A 17,244-nucleotide genomic window follows, 5' to 3' on the forward strand; every position below is an offset into this window, starting at 1 on the left:
CTTGACTCAGTGATGGGGACTGATAAGACTGAGTAATGGCTAAGAGCTCACTATGGAGTTAAACTGCTTGGTTTTGAATTTCAGTTGCAGTGTTTACGGAAATTTGACCATGGAATAGTTGTCTTACGTAATATTAGTGCTTCAGTTTCCTTTTTTAAAACTGGGTATAATCATAGTTCTAGCTTGCATTTATGTTTGTGTAAGGAATCAAAGTGGTAATAGTAACATTCAATGCATATTGTTAGTTGGTTTTACTTATTTTTGTATTTTTATCATATTTATCAACAATACTATTATCCCCATTTTCCAACTAAGATCTAAATGCAATCTATAGGCTTCTCTTTTCCCTAAGGTTCACATAGTAGGTCGCAAAGCTCAGATGCAAAATTAGATTTTGGTTTAGAGACTTTGTTTACATCCTACTCACACTTTTTTATATAATGTAACACAATCATTTTAATCTGTGTCTTTAAAGGTTATTTTATAAAAAAAAATTTCATAGATTAATATAAATGATTTAGGAAATAAAAAGACTAATTGAGATTGGGAGATAATACTGAGAAAGAGAAAGGAAGACCAAAAGAGAAAGCAAACAACTGAAAAGGTACAGTGTAATTAGAAGTGTCAGGGAGGCAAATTGAGCCGAGGGAAGACAGTTGGTTTTCCTGGGAATTGGGAGTGATAGTAGCTAATCAAGTATCACTGTGGAGCTCACATTAGACTTTTTTTCACAGATTTGGTTTGGAGAGTTGGAACAGCATTGTAAGAGCACCTATGGAGAAGAAGAGGATTATAGAAAATCTATAAAGCTTTAAATTCAGCATTTTTTTCCTCATTGAAGAGAAAGCAAAACAAGAACTATATGATTTTTGTTATTGTATGATTGAAAAGACTGACCTGTCAATTTGAGAGTTTGCTGATGTAAAGATGTTGATGTGGTAAGTTATCTTAATGTTTTGTGAGTATTGTAGTCCCTACCCCCTGTTTTTTGTCTTGAAATAAGTGGTTTCTGTCATATGATTTGATATGGGTCAAAGTTTTACAAGCTATTTTAGGTTTGTTGACAACTCAAGTTTCAGTTTCCAGCAGCACAAAATGTACTGTTTCTGTTTGAAGTGTGTCTGAGTCTTGGCTCAAAACGTTTCTCTCATTTAAAGAATCTGGTAGGTAAACTTGATTATATTTGCCTTCTTTTCTCTAACTTCACAGGTGATTTATTATCCTGAGCTCAGGGTTCATTTTCCTGTTTTTCCTTTAAGTTTTTTGTTTTTGTTTTTCTTTTTGTTTTATGGAGGTAGGTAGCTCATAGGAGACAGGATAGTGTTTTGAGAAAATTGTACATGATTCAGTGTAAAATTTAGAGGAATTAAGACTTTTTTTCAGTAAGAGAAACCACTAACTTGAACAACTACTGTATTGATAATACTAATTAAAGTTCTAGAATATTGAAAACTAGAAAAATAGAAAAAGAAAACATTTGGAGATAAATAAAAGTGACAAAATAACAAGCATAGATGTGACATTTAAGGTATTTCTGTTAAAATTTTTAATAATACTTTAAACAACTTACTCTAAAGATATTTATATAGATATGAAGTATCTAGGCTAATAACTACAAATGACAAGAGTAGGTAACTTGTTTATTTTAGGTTAATGTTAATTTATCTACATGTTAAAAAATATATTAGTATATGCCTGAGATGAGAGGTTGTTTTGGAAAGGGGAAAAGAACATTATAAATAACTAATACTTACATAGGTAACTGACATTTATATAGGTAGAAAGGAAGCTATAGAAATAGATACTGGTTTTTTGACTATTACTTTTTGTTTAACATTTTAATAGAGCTCCTTTATGCTATTTAAGCCATGGTATGATTTAGGTAGACTTAAGCTAAATGACCAAATTTATGGTATTTCATGTGTTAAGAGAAGTCCTGAATTTTTTCTAGAGCCTTTCCCTTATGATGTCATTTATATTGTAGACATTAAATAAAATAACAAGTATCTTTTATATAATACTGATTGAGAAAAAAAAATACTTGAGAACATCAGAAACTAGAAAACTTACGGAGGAGTCTGAGTTAATAGAATTTTTTTTTCTTTTTAACATCGGATATGTTTTATTGGCACTTCAAATATAAATACTTCTTAAGGAGTATTGCTTTATCAGTAATCGGTAGGATATTATCAAATGTTCTAGCTCATATTTTTAAGGAACTCCCAAGACATCTCATATGACTTATTATAGTAACCCTTAAAACTTGAAAAGGAAATTTCTTCTTTTAAAGAAGAAATATGAGATGTGGGCAGCAGAGCATTGATATTAGTATTAATAACTGTGAATAGCTTCTCTGAGGGGAACAATTTTAGGAAATCTATAATGAGAAGTAGCCATAATAACTATCTCAAGTTCTTATTTTTTTAATTTGTTATTGATGTCAAAGATGTCAAGGATTTGTTTGCAGATTTTACTTCACAAGATATAAAAATATGCTTTAGTTGTTTTAATGCTTATGGAGTTTATAGCTCTTTAGATTGAGAGGAAAATTAAGATTAAATGAGAAAATATAGGACAGTGACAGACCCTTGATAAAGATTATTGTATGATTGTATATATCCACCTATGCTGGGGTGCTGGTAAAATTTCCCGAATTATGTCTGCATAATTTTAATATGTTATCCCTTATTTTAATAACATCTTAACATACATGTGAAAAACACTTGTTATTAAAAGAACAGTTCAGAGTTAACTAATGAGGCAGTGATGAGAAGTTATCTCAAAATCAATGTGTGTCTGCTAGAAGTTCTAAAGCGTTAAAACTAAAAGAGAGAAAAAGAAGAGTGGAAAAAATAGGTAGAAATCATTGCCAGTTCCTTCTTATCACTATCTTTTCTTCCATGTGTTTGTGTGGGGGGGGGGGGTGTGCAAATAGTTCTGAGAAATAGAAAGTATTATTAGAATTTGGCAAGAGTGCAATGGAAAGAGAGAATGTCCAAGTGATAATAAGTAGAAGTAGAAAGAGAGCATGAGTTTAGAGCAGTTTGAACAGTACCAGCAGTAAAAATAACAAAACAATAATAACATTACAGCAGCCAAATATATTGAGTTTTTATTGTATTCATACACCAGGATAACAGCTTTATTGGTGTTAATTCACTTAATCATCATGACAGCTTTATGAGGTACATATTGCTTTTTCTAGTTCATAGATAAAGAGATTATTTTCCACAGTCACACAGATGATAAATGACAGGGTCAGAATTTAAACTGTAGTTTGTCTAACTCCTAAGGTCATGTTCTTAACCATTACATTTTAACATTTGGAACCTTAAGTCATGTGTACAGTTCAAACCATGCTGCTCTCATCTAATTCCCGCCTCTTTATCACCATCAGCCCTATATCATCCACAGTCTCATCAGTCTTCTCTCCTATTCTTATTCTAATACTCATCTACATCCAGTTGGTCTCTTGTCCTCCTTGCAAATTTTCCTTCCTATTTGTTTTTGAAAGCCTTTCTCTGGTAATAAAAGTCCTTTCCCTGTTATGAAGGCACCTCTTTATATGCTCTCTCCAATCTCCCTTATCATATACACTGCTGGGCTTTACCCAAACAAAGTTGTAAATTTGGACTCAACAGCTGTCTTGTCAACTCTCTTTGTCTACTCTCAAGGGTCCAGCTCTCCAGGCCTGATAATTCATCCATGTTCATTGACTTATATATACTAGTTGTTTATAGATGGTATCTATTCTGATTGGTCAGTGTCTGTGACCAAATCCAGTTGTTAAATATTTTGTATGCCATTTCTGAAACTATCATTGCTTTGTTGAAAGTTCCCAAATCTATCTGCTTCTTTCTTCATATCTAATACTTTTTTATACTTCAATCTCAGTATATCCCAGTATTAGTTCTTCACTTTCCCTAACCAAGTCGGCTTCTAGATTGCTCAAGAATGGTAATTGCATTGTCATTCTTCGATTCATTAACCTTTAAATCAGAGTCCCCTTTGACTCTTCCTTTTCTTTATTTTCCTACATCCAGTTACTTACCATTTCATGTAGACTTGGTCTCCACCAAATCTATTTTATCTTTCCTTTCTGTATTAGTGAATTATTGCCGAATAACAATAATAATGTATTATGCCTCACAATTTTATGGGTGGCTAGGTGGTTCTTCCGCTGCTTTTGCCCTGGAATAACCATTCGACTACAGTTAGTTGGTAGATCAACTCAGATGGTTGGAATGGGTAGAAACAATTAGATCTCTTCATGTGGTAATTTATCCTAGTTATCCAAACAACACAATGGTCTTAGATTTTTCAAGAGATCAAGATCCATTGGGTAAATGCTAGTCAAACTTTTGTTTGTGTCTTATTTGCTGACATCCCACTGGGCAAAACGACTTATAAGCCAATTCCATAGCCTATGAAGGAAGAGACCCCAAATTGGATACAAGCAAGTGTCATTCACTGGGTGACACTGATTGTAACAATTTATTATACACTCAATTTCACTCCTACTGCTATTTTCAATTGTTTCTATCTCAGTTCTCTTTGCTTCCCAATCCATCTGATATACTTTAAAAGCTCTAATCATGTTACTGTTCTTTTTCAAAACAAACAAACAAACAAATGAACAACACCCTTCTATATAGCTTCTTATAGCTTTAGGAAGAAATTCTACTTTCTCCTCCTTGACTTTAAGAGATCTCAATATGACTCTCCTACCTTAATTCCTATGGCTCCCCTGCACCTTACTTAGTGTTCTACAAAACTATATTGGTTTCTTAATATTCTTCTTTCTCATTTCCTAAATTTGTTTTCATTTTTGTTTTTGTTTTTATTTATTTTTTTTAGTCAGAGCTATTTCACCTTCTCTGTTTTATTTAAAGGTTAAAGTCAAACCTGTTCTTTGAATTGACTGTATCTTCCTCTGTTCTCATCCAGCACAAATTATTTTTTCTATCAATGAAATCATGAAACACTTTACTTGTATCTTTCTTAAAGTATTAATCATATTCTTTATTTTATTATTGTTACTTATGTTTGTGTACAGTTGTGTCCTTTCTCTGATTTAACATTATCTCTAGAATGGTACTGCCCATTAGAAATTTAATGAAAACTACATATATAATTTAAAAATTTTTGATAGCCAAATATTAAAAGATGCCAAAAGAAACTGGGGAAATTAAGGTTAATAATAAATTTTATTTAACCTAATGCATCACAAAATATCATTTTAACATAAATGACATAAAATTATTAATTTTTTACATTAATTTTTCACACTATTTCTTCAAAATGTGGAGTATATTTTACACTTATAGCACATTTCTGTACAGACTAATATTTTAAGTTATCAGTAGCCAAATGTTGTAGCTACCATGTTGGATATCACACCTCTAGAATACTATGAGGAATATTGGTATAATACAGAGAATGTTGATTTGTGGTAGGACCTATTATCAAATTCTGGCTTGTTATATACTGTCTGAGCCTGGACAATTTACTGTTTATCTGGGCTATAGTTCCTTTATGTGTAAAAAGTTTTTGCAAAGATTAAATTGTATCACATAATTTCTGACAGTGTTTGTTTATTTTTAAAAATCATTGAAGACATAACCCAAGTTATGCCAATGCCTTGCACAGTGCCTAGAATTTAGAATCTTATGTTACAATTTGTTGATTACATAAGCCATTACTAGCTATTTGTTTTGCTAGTTCCTAGGAATATTAGATAGGAAGTCTACCTTTAAGAAGTTTTGTCCAGAATGATGGACACATAAGTACTTAATTATTTATAATATATTTACAATATAAATCAAATACAGCTTAATATTGTGATATATGTTAAAAAGCTATCATATAGATCAGTTATTAACTATGCCTGGGAATAACAGGAGAGGCTTTAAAAGATGTTGCTTATGAAGTATACAAGGATGATGGAAGGTGATTATAGAAAGGAAAACACTTCAAAAATTACGGAGCAATGAAATTACTTGTGAAATATGAGGAAATTTTAGTTTTGCAATGGGTAAGCATTAGGGACTAAACGTTTGTGTCTCCCCCCCACCAACTTTACATATTGAAACCTTAGCTCCCCATGGGTGGTATAAGGTTGTGGGGTCTTTGGGAAGTAATTAGGTTTAGATGAAGTCATGAGAGTGAGCCCCATGATGGCATTAGTGTCCTTGTAAGAAAAGAGACTAGAGCTCTACTCTGTTCTCCATCATGTAAAGATACAGGGAGAAGATGGCCATCTATGAAGCTGGAAGGGGGCTCTCACCAGACACTGAACCTACTGACATTTTGATTTCAGGCTTCCTAGCCTCCAGAACTATGAGAAATAAATATTTGTTGATTATCGCCCAGTCTGTGATAATCTTGTTATAGTAACTTGAACTGACTAAGAAAGTAGGACACATAGTGTTTACATGGTGAGTTGGAAGAAGGACCAAAGGAGAGCATTAGGGTTGCTAGAGAAATAATTATGGACCATAGTGCTCTATGTAACCCTTCCCCAAAGCTGGTACTTCCTTATTTTCCTTATCTTAATGAATGGTATCATTACCAGATACCTAGTTCTTTAGTTTTTCTCTTTCCCTCATTCTTTAAAAAAAAAAAAAAAAAATTTTTTTAATGCTTATTTATTTTTGAGAGACAGAGACAGAGTGCAAGCAGGGGCAGGGCAGAGACAGAGAGAGACACAGAATCCTAAGCAGGCTCCAGGCTCTGAGCTGTTGGCACAGAGCCCAACGTGGGGCTCAAACTCATGAACTGAGAGACCATGACCTGAGCCAAACTCATGAACTGAGAGATCATGACCTGAGCCAAAGTCGGCCGTTTAACCTACAGAGCGCCCCTCACTTTCCCTCATTCTTCACCTCTAATCTATCCATAAACCTATTACCTCTCTGCCTATGAAATATATCCTGTCAATGCCCTTAGTCTAAGCCACTCACCTCTTTCTTAAACCACTAAAAAAGTCTAACAGATCTCCTTACCCCTACTCTTGTTTTCCTATAATCCAATTTCTTCAGAGTAACAAGAGTGATTTTCTTTTAAAGTACACCAGAGTTTCTTAGCTCCCTTTCTTACAGACACAATGCCTCTCTCTTTCATTATATTCTACAAGATCCTACATGATCTGGCCTAATTCTCAGACCTCATATCATTTTGCCCTTCCCTTTATTACATATTGTTTAGCTACACTGACTTTTATTTATTTATTTATTTATTTATTTATTTATTTATTTATTTATTTATTTAATATTGCTTGAAGTTTTTCTTTCCTTGGGTTTTTTCTGTTGTACTTTCCTCTAGATTGCTCTTTCTCTGATCTTCAAATCACTGGGTGCTTCTAATCCTTCAAATACTAGCTGAAAATCATTTCCACAAAGAAATCTTTCCTGAATATTTAGTTTAAAATTCCTAATGGCAAAGTCACTTTCTATTTTATTACTATTAATTCATACTAGTTCTTATTGATATCTTCAATGTATCATCATCATCATTTACTCATATATTTTCTTTCCACACTAGAATGTAACAAGAACAAGAATCCTATCTATCTTATTTATTACTGTATCCCAAATATCATCCACATGCTTAAACAAAAAACAATATTCAGTTAATGCTTGTTGGATTAAAGGATTAAGTGTTTTCCACCTGTACTATTATTCTCTTTCATAGGTTTTTACTTACGTTAAGAAGAAAATGAGGTGTGAATTTATTAATTTAGTGTCCTATCAGGTATGAAATATTTGGCTATAAGGGGAAAAAAACAAAACGCTCTGCTGCTACAGCCACTGCATTAAGCATATGATTTGATGGAGTGGGGAAAAGTGTCTCTATCTTTATTTCAACTTCCAAATAGTTTCTTAAATCTTAATGTAGAAAGTTAAATAACTAAAAATTAGGGTTGGTGGTATAAGAAAAGAACTGAATTAAATATCCTGTTTCTTTTTGAAATTGAAACATTATAATGTTTGCAAATAGATAGTTAAGGCAATGTTTTGATTATAAATTCAACTGGCTTTGATTGTGATTTTCCTTCTATTTGTGAAGGACTTCAGAAAGAAAATCTAATTCTGATTAAATAATCCATGATTGAGGATTCTCTCTATATAAAATTCCAGATGTTGAAAAAGGTTAATATTCCCTCAGTAAACAAAGCATTAAGTTCTAAAAGGTCATTTAGATTGTTTGCCTGGTATATTGTTTACAGATATTCTTCACCTGTTAATATTATCATTGTTGATAATTCTTTTCAGATCATGATTAAACACTTTATGCTCTATGTATTTATTCATGTTAATATTTACCTAGTAAAATATTTTTCTTACAGGAAGATAAATAGTTGCTGCAAAGAACACTGACAACTTCAAAGCAAAATGAAGTTCTTTCTGTTGCTTTCAGTCATTGGGTTCTGCTGGGCTCAGTATAACCCAAATACCAAGCCTGGACGGACATCTATTGTCCATCTGTTTGAGTGGCGCTGGGCTGACATTGCTCTTGAATGTGAGCGATACTTAGCTCCCAAAGGATTTGGAGGGGTTCAGGTGGGTATTATTCTTAGTATAAACTGCAAAGTTTGCTGTGCTTATAGTAAATGGTATTATGATCTGTATCTGTGAAGCTGGAAGATTTTACTGCACAAATAGGTACTCTAAAACGGTTTACTGAGGAAGAAAAAAATTTGGTATTATTGACAACTTTATGTTTTGTTTCTGATATAAACCTTCTTCAGGAGGACATTTCCAATGTGGTAGTTAAAAATGTAGCTGTATATGCAAAGATTCAGAAATAAGTTTAGATCATTGATTATGTTATAGAGTATCTGATGATATAAAGTAACCCATAATATGATACTTATTGTTTATTTGTAGATCTCTCCACCCAATGAAAATGTTGTGATTAATAGCCCTTTAAGACCTTGGTGGGAAAGATACCAACCAGTTAGCTACAAGTTATGCACAAGATCAGGAAATGAAAATGAATTCAAAGACATGGTGACTAGATGTAACAACGTTGGTGTAAGTGAATTAAAATTTCCTTTAAAAACATTGTTTAGGAAAATTCTCTCTCTTGTCTCCTGTTCCTTATGAGCAGAATATTTTCCATAGTTTTTTTATTTTATTTTATTTTATTTTACTTTACACTTAAGCTATAACTAGAACTTAATTGTTACCTATGTTTAGCTTTTGTAAATCTTTGTATATGTACCATTTGTCTACTAAAGAAAATTTCAATCAAAGTTTAAAGCCAAAATTATTTATAAAGCAAATATAACTGTACACATTTCTGGGTAATACTTTCTAGTTAGGAATTGGAAATTCCAGTTGCAATATTTGTTATAATTTTTATGTGGCTTGTATATGCACCTATAATTTCTGGGTCTTCTTCCCCATAGGTTTTTTGATGGTAAATAGTTATATTATGAGAGATTTACCTTCCTCTCTTTAGATGCTAAGTAGATAATAGAGGCTAGCTGCTTCTTTCTTAGGATGATGCATGGAAATTTCAAAAACCAATGTTCTCTCCTGTCTTCTATGATTCTGATCTGTCCCCCCAAAAGGCTATTTGCATTTTTTCATAGTTATGGTAGTTTTAGTTACCAGTTTGTCATTTATGTAAATATTTTACCAAGAGGGTAAAATGCAGCTAGGTATTCAGTTCACATGGGTTTCCCTTCACACTTAACTTTTGGTTTACTAGGAAGGTAAGTTAAAAAATAACAAATACCAGTTTTGGAGTGTGATTAACATGCTGTAAACTTTACTCGATAATACTATAGATTTCTACTTCTCTAAAGACAAACTGAAATAGAAACTTTGTTTTTCAGGTCCATATTTATGTGGATGCTGTAATTAATCATATGAGTGGGAATGGTGTGGGTGCAGGAACAAGCAGTACTTGTGGAAGTTACTTCAACCCTGGAAATAGAGATTTTCCAGCAGTCCCATTCTCTCATTGGGATTTTAATGATGGTAAATGTAGAACTGGAAGTGGAGACATTGAGAACTATAATGATCCTTATCAGGTAATTAAAGAAAAAAACCACAGTGATTGGAATAAAGAGCTATCCGTGCCTTTAATTATCCACATGGAGCTTATTGATCTTCATTTTAAATACTGGTTTAGATTCCTTATGAAAATAAGGATTCCAAGTCTGACTCTTTAAAAATTAGAAACTCAAATCAGTATTTAAAATATTTTTCCCAATTAAATTTGTCCCAATAAAAAAAAAAAAAAACTCATCTACTTTATTTCCTACATACTCCATTTTTTCTAATACATCAAAGGTATGTCCATACTAGAATGTCAGTATGTTCAGTTCCCAATGCAAAAAAGACACTATAGAAACACCTGTTAATGAATAAATTAATGAATAATCAAATGGATTGTCAGGTTAAAGTGGTGTTTTGTGTATCAATCACAAAATTTTTACCTCAATAGGTCAGAGATTGTCGTCTGGTCGGTCTTCTTGATCTTGCACTGGAGAAAGATTATGTGCGTTCTAAGATTGCTGAATATCTGAACCGCCTCATTGACATTGGTGTAGCAGGGTTCAGAATTGATGCTTCTAAGCACATGTGGCCTGGAGACATGAAGGCAATTTTGGATAAACTGCATAATCTGAATACAAACTGGTTCCCCGAAGGAAGTAAACCCTTCATTTACCAGGAGGTACATCAGTACATATATGTATATGTATTTCATAGGTATATGAAAAAATATAATTTAATTAACTAGAAAATAAATGGTAGATTTAATTAAAGATACAATTTCTGTAGTTTAATGGCTGTATCATTTGTATAGAAGAGTGTTCTTTAACCTTCTTTCATTGGAACAGCATCTAACATCTAACTCTTTATCACAAGAGGTTTTATGGAAGTGCAGAGAATTCATTTAGGCTGCAAACATCTGTGTCATTTACCGTCTCCCCAGAGACCATTAGAAAAGACAGATAATAACATAGTTGCTATCTTCAGCCAGTCTGAGTTTAAATCTTGGCTATAGCACTAGTAGCTGTGTTCACTTAGGCAAGTTGATTAACCTCTGTATGCAACATTTTATTTTCAAGTGAAGAAAAGGGATGGTGATAATAGTTATGTCTTTGTCTTTGTCCAACAGTTAAATGAGTTAATATTTATCAACCACTTAGAAATGTTTTCATCCAGATATCAAGTGGTATATAAGTATGACCTATTGTTACCATTTATGTACAATACTAAATTAGGTCAACATTCTCACAGGACAACAGATCACCTTGTATCATGTTATTTTTAATATTGTAGCATATAATTTAGCAAAAAAGGAAGAATCTTGATATAAAGAAAACCATTTTGGGTATTTCAAATAACATAAATAGTTTCAAGTTATTTTCTACATAATGTTAACCTTTTGGTTAAAATTCTTTAAAGTTCTTATTAAAGTAATATTTTTCTTGTATTTCTACTAGGTAATTGATCTGGGTGGTGAGCCAATTAAAAGCAATGAGTACTTTGGAAATGGCTGTGTGACAGAATTCAAGTATGGTGCAAAATTAGGCACAGTTCTGCGCAAGTGGGATGGAGAGAAGATGGCTTACTTAAAGTAAATGAAATACGATTTGTCTTTTAAATTATTTCACAGATGTATTAGTCTTATTATTCCAATCTGAGTTATCTTCTTTGGAACTTATTTAGAATTTTTAAAGATTCAATTACTAATAATAAGGGTTATAATTTCCCAAATTCCAATGTATCATCTTTATTATTTAGAATGTCAATCATGAGGATATCTCAAAACCTCAAACATAACCTAGAGACTTTAATCTATGTCTTATATAACTCTACTATATTTGACTAGTATTTGTATACAATATGTGAAGGCCATGCTATTATTCAAATGATCGTATCATTTATAAAGTACCTAAAATGTGGCTACATTATGGAGTTTACATATATTATATCAATTAATTAATTTCAAATATTAGAATGTTTATATTATAACAATATAATATTGAAACAATATAATATTGAATTTCAATATTCAATATAATATTGAAAATTAACCCAGTTTTCCATTCTGTATGATGTGATATGGATGTTGATCCTTCTGAAGTCTCATCTAAATTATACTGAAACCTCTAAAAGGACTTTTTATAACAAAAATCTTATACCTGTAACATGAATATAATACAAGTAATCCATACATATATACATACATTGAATGTATAGTATATCTATATATATAGTATATCTATTTATCTATCTCTGTATATATTTATTTTTTTATTTTAAAAACACTCCTATACAATAATCATTTAATTAGAGACAGAATTTCATTTGGGGATGCTATACCAAAAGAAATACACATTTAGGTTACCCTAAAACTACTGGAAAAGAATACATGTATTTTTGTGTATATGTGTTTTAATAGGAACTGGGGAGAAGGATGGGGTTTCATGCGTTCTGACAGAGCACTTGTCTTTGTGGACAATCATGACAATCAGCGAGGACATGGAGCTGGAGGAGCATCTATTCTAACATTCTGGGACTCCAGGTAGGAAATAAAATCCACCACCCGCCCTATTTTTTTACATTTGTTTTAATGACATTAAAAGTATTGTTTTCTTCTATGATGATATCATTTTGTAACCTTCAGACTGTACAAAATGGCAGTTGGATTTATGCTTGCTCATCCGTATGGATTTACACGAGTAATGTCAAGCTTCCGTTGGCCAAGACATTTTGAAAATGGAAAAGTAAGTTTTTGTGCTGTCCAATATATATTTTTCTCAAGAAAGGAAAGGCAGTTTTGTTGTAATTGTACATGACATTATTATTTTTACTATTTATCAAGTATTTAAGTATAAACCTGATGCAGGATGCTTTTAGCAATTCAATTAATGTTATTGTCTCTGTTGTCAAAGAGTATTGTGGGCTATATCAGAAGTGTGACAAACATCCCCTCCCCAAAGAAACACTTTAAAATAAGGATATAGTAAGTAAAATATGTACTTCTCATACGTACCTACTTCATAGAGTTGATATGAGGATTACAAGTTAACACTTGTAAAGAACTTAAAACAGTACCTGCCCATAGTATGACCAATATAAATATTTGTTAAATACTTTTTTAAAAAAAGTTGTATGGGATGCAAAGAAGTTGTTCAGTTGAACTTTTGTTAAATAGGGAAAATATCTTATAAGTGGAAGGAAAATATATGTATTAAAGAAGGGAAATTTACAGACTATTTTGGAAAAGGTAAAGATGAGAAAAATATTTGGGGTAATATATGGGGTATTGAGTAGCAATTTGAAAAATGAACTGAGAAATAAAATTATGAATGTATTGGGAAAGTTATTGGAATTTTTTTTTAAACTGAAGATTTCAGATGCAGCATTGTACAGCAACTTCATACCTAAACTAAAAATCTTTTTCACTTCAAACCAGACTGATTTCTTCCATTTTTTTCTCTATCTTTAAAATTACCAATCCGAAAATCACAAGATTAAAAATTTGATCAATTTAGTAAAGAATATTGTGATGTATTGACTAGCACATTTATCCAAAAGGAAGAATGAAAGAAATGAATATTTATTCAGCAATTATCATATTCAAGGAATTTTTCACATAATTATTTAATTAGGCACAGAGAAGTTATGTATGTTAACTAAGTTTTCTTTTTTTTTTTTTAATGTTTATTTACTTATTTTGAGAGAAAGAGAGTATGAGCAGGGGTGGGGCAGAGAAAGAGGGAGACAGAATCCCAAGCTGGCTCTAGATGGGCTTGAACTCACAAACCATGAGATAATGACTTGAGCCAAAATCAAGAGTATAGTGCTCAACTGACTGAGACATCCAGTCACCCCAATGTTATCTAAGATTTTTTATCTAATAGTAATAGAATCTATGTTTTCATTCTGCTGTCTCTGACACTACAGTTCTTGTCATTTCAATGTCATTCACTTTTTTCCCAGAGCTTAGCCATAACAATTCCTTGGAAAGAAAGTGAAGAGGTTAAAAAAAAAAAAAAATCTGACCTTTAATATATGGCACTAAGAGAATTAGCAATTGGGAAGAAAATGGTGAGGACCTGGTAAAGGGCTATAAAAATACTGAAGGAGTTAGTATTACTAAATGAAGATGCTGTAGACACAAGTAAGACAGATTGGGTTTTGTGTAATAAAGAAGAAAGAAACAAATACATGAAATGTTAAAAATCTAAGCTTTTTTTCCTTTAATTAAGGATGTTAATGATTGGATGGGGCCACCAAATAATAATGGAGTAATTAAAGAAGTTACTATTAATCCAGACACCACTTGTGGCAATGATTGGGTCTGTGAACATCGGTGGCGTCAAATAAGGTAGGAATTCTTATTTAGAGATGACCTCTAATATTAAACATTCTTAAAATTTTATTTTAAACTGTTAAATGTATTCATCAGCATTTTATGTGGTATTTTATCTTTAGGAACATGGTTATGTTCCGTAATGTAGTTGATGGCCAACCTTTTAGAAACTGGTGGGATAATGGTAGCAATCAAGTAGCTTTTGGAAGAGGAAACAGAGGATTTATTGTTTTTAACAATGATGACTGGTAAGTAGATATCAATTAGAAGTAACATTTTAAATAACATTTATACTAGTATGTTCTTGGTTTACTACTTTCTCTTATTACACATTTACTTTTTTTATATCTGAAAAAAATTCTTTAGTCAGCAGATTAAGAAAACACAGGAATCTGAAAAGAACCAGAAGAAAAATGATGGCTCTTATTCTTCTGATCTCTTCCTTATTAGGACTTTCTGTTCTAAGTGGAGTTATTCTATGTGCACCCTTGCATATCATGTGCAGATATTCTGCACATGTATGTTTCCACACATATACCCTACACAAAATACACAGAGTAGTTGATACAAAGGTTGTGAAATCACTAGAAGAACATGTCATAGCCCCTTTCCTCTTTCCTCCCCTTTTTTAAATAATGGAAAAATATTGCTTCAGTATCTTTTTTTAGCTCTTTTTTTCAAGTACTCTTTTATCTAATTTTTGGTCTTCTTTTTTCATTTCCTTGTCTCTCTCTGACAAATAATATGTTTTTTAAAGCATATGTATAAAGGGCATGTATCTTATGGTCCGGAGATTTTTGAGTTTTAACTCTGAGACTTCTTATTGGCTTTCATTGGTCATACTTATATCCTCTGCCTCTAGTATATTGATTCCCTAATATATAGAACTATAGCTTAGAAGACGTCTTTTAAGCAATTGAAATGTCTCAGTCCAAGGCCAACTTTCACTCATGCTTAGCTCATTCTAGCTTAAATTATATTTTGCTGACAAAAAAGTAAATTGAATATATCTCTTTCTTACCAAAAGAAGCCATGGCTAGTCCTTTCATTTCTATCTTTTCTGGATGGGAGAAGCAAAATAAATTTATGAGACCTCTTTTTTTTAATGTTTGTCTATTTTTGAGAGAGAGAGAGAGAGAGAGAGAGAGAGAGAGAGAGAGAGAGAGAGCACATGTGAATGGGATGAAGGACAAAGAGAGAGAAGACAGCCAAATAGGCTCCAGTCTGTCAGTGAGGAGCTGGACTTGTGGCTTAATCTTACAAACAGTGAGATCACGACCTGAACTAAAGTCAAGAGTCTTTTATGACCTAAGCCAAAATCAAGATTCACTTAACTGGCTAAGCCACTCAGGTGCCCCATAAATTTATGAGACAGCTTTATATTTAAAACCATATACTTCACAAAATCCAAGATTATTTTTAACTCCAGCCCAAATTCATTTTAGCCTCTTGTGAAAAATATTTTTGAAGAAATAATCAAATTTAAATTTTTGAAAGTAATTAGTATTTTCTTAAGTTTAGATGAGAACAAATTTAAAAGATTTGTGTTAACCACAAGAATTGCTTTTATCGAAGGGTGATAATTCACTCAAATCTTCACTGATATTCCTCAACTTTAATTTTGTGGTAATATTCACTATTGACTAGGGAATTAGTAAATCTTTTGTAAGATTACTTTTAGTCCTGGAAAACTGTTCACATCTACTGGAGAGGTTTTTGTATTTGGATTTTCTTCTCACTGAGACTTTGCTTAGAGTTCTACAGCACAAAGTTAACCTTTTAGAGATAGTCTATATTCTTGCTTTTCATTCTGTTGAATTCAAGTTAAATCTTAAATTTTATTTTGCAGGCCATTATCTTTAACTTTGCAAACTGGTCTTCCTGCTGGCACATATTGTGATGTTATTTCTGGAGATAAAATTGATGGCAATTGTACAGGAATTAAAATTTATGTTTCTGGGGATGGCAATGCTCATTTTTCTGTTAGTAACTCTGCTGAAGATCCATTTATTGCAATTCATGCTGAATCTAAATTATAAAATTTGAAGCAAATACACATAATCAGAGAAAAAACCAAGTGTATTTCTTTGTGTGTGTGTGTGTGTGTGTGTGTGTGTGTGTGTTTGTATTCTTATAATTCATTAATTTTTGGTAAAAGCTATAAGTAACCAACTTGAAAAACTCAGAAAAGCATACAAATCATATATAATTATAAGGTAGCCACAATCAACATCATGTTATATTTTAGAAGACTTATGATGACTTATTTGTCAAAAGAATTTCTAAGAATTCAGAGAGGCATCTTGATAAATATGTTTGTTGCCATTAACACCATTTGCCCAGTATGTATTTCTGTATTTCTTCCATCAAGTATTTTTAAGAATTAGTTAGGGATAGTTGATTTAATGATGATTCCCATACAGAGTTAGAACACTTGAGTGGTTTTAACAGTATGAAAGCCCTTTTACAGTTAATAAGTTAAAAACTTAAATTATGCAAGGTATCATTCTTAATTATATGGAGCTCCCAGGAATATTCTTTCTGTATTTTTTTCTCTTTCTCTTTGTAATGTCTTTAACTTGATGTTTGTGTGTGTGTGTGTTTTCTTTCATCTCCTAACCCCCAGTATGAGTTTATTTATTTATTTAGGACTTTCATTACACCATATGCTCTGGATGTTTTTCCTGATCCTCTAGCTATTCATTTTCCTTCACCTTGACTTTAAATGTGTAATTTGGTAAGGATCTCATCTGGGTCTTATAACTCTCAGTTGTTTTCTTTATGCTTGAGTGATAAAATAAAACCATAATTGTGAATCTGTCTCTTCTTTTTACCTGTAAATTTATCTGTACTTGCCCCTGTTATTTTCTTCCTGCCTGTCATAATGAAGAAAGTGTACTT

The 17,244-nt window shown here is 31.9% G+C and overlaps 1 protein-coding gene across 1 annotated transcript; it reads left to right on the plus strand.

Annotated features, from left to right (window-relative positions):
• Nucleotides 1–1,089: 1,089 nt before the first annotated feature.
• On the plus strand, nucleotides 1,090–16,425 carry LOC122480855 (alpha-amylase 2B). The gene is made up of 11 exons (XM_043575709.1): nucleotides 1,090–1,163; nucleotides 8,348–8,561; nucleotides 8,889–9,035; nucleotides 9,845–10,042; nucleotides 10,459–10,689; nucleotides 11,465–11,598; nucleotides 12,427–12,549; nucleotides 12,652–12,751; nucleotides 14,240–14,358; nucleotides 14,466–14,591; nucleotides 16,193–16,425. Exons 2-11 carry the CDS (start codon nucleotides 8,394–8,396, stop codon nucleotides 16,380–16,382), a joined length of 1,536 nt encoding a protein of 511 aa, XP_043431644.1. The 5' UTR covers nucleotides 1,090–1,163; nucleotides 8,348–8,393; the 3' UTR covers nucleotides 16,383–16,425.
• The last annotated feature ends 819 nt before the right edge of the window (nucleotides 16,426–17,244 follow it).

The sequence above is a fragment of the Prionailurus bengalensis genome, chromosome C1, assembly GCF_016509475.1.
Source record: "Prionailurus bengalensis isolate Pbe53 chromosome C1, Fcat_Pben_1.1_paternal_pri, whole genome shotgun sequence".
Taxonomy (NCBI): Eukaryota; Metazoa; Chordata; class Mammalia; order Carnivora; family Felidae; genus Prionailurus; species Prionailurus bengalensis.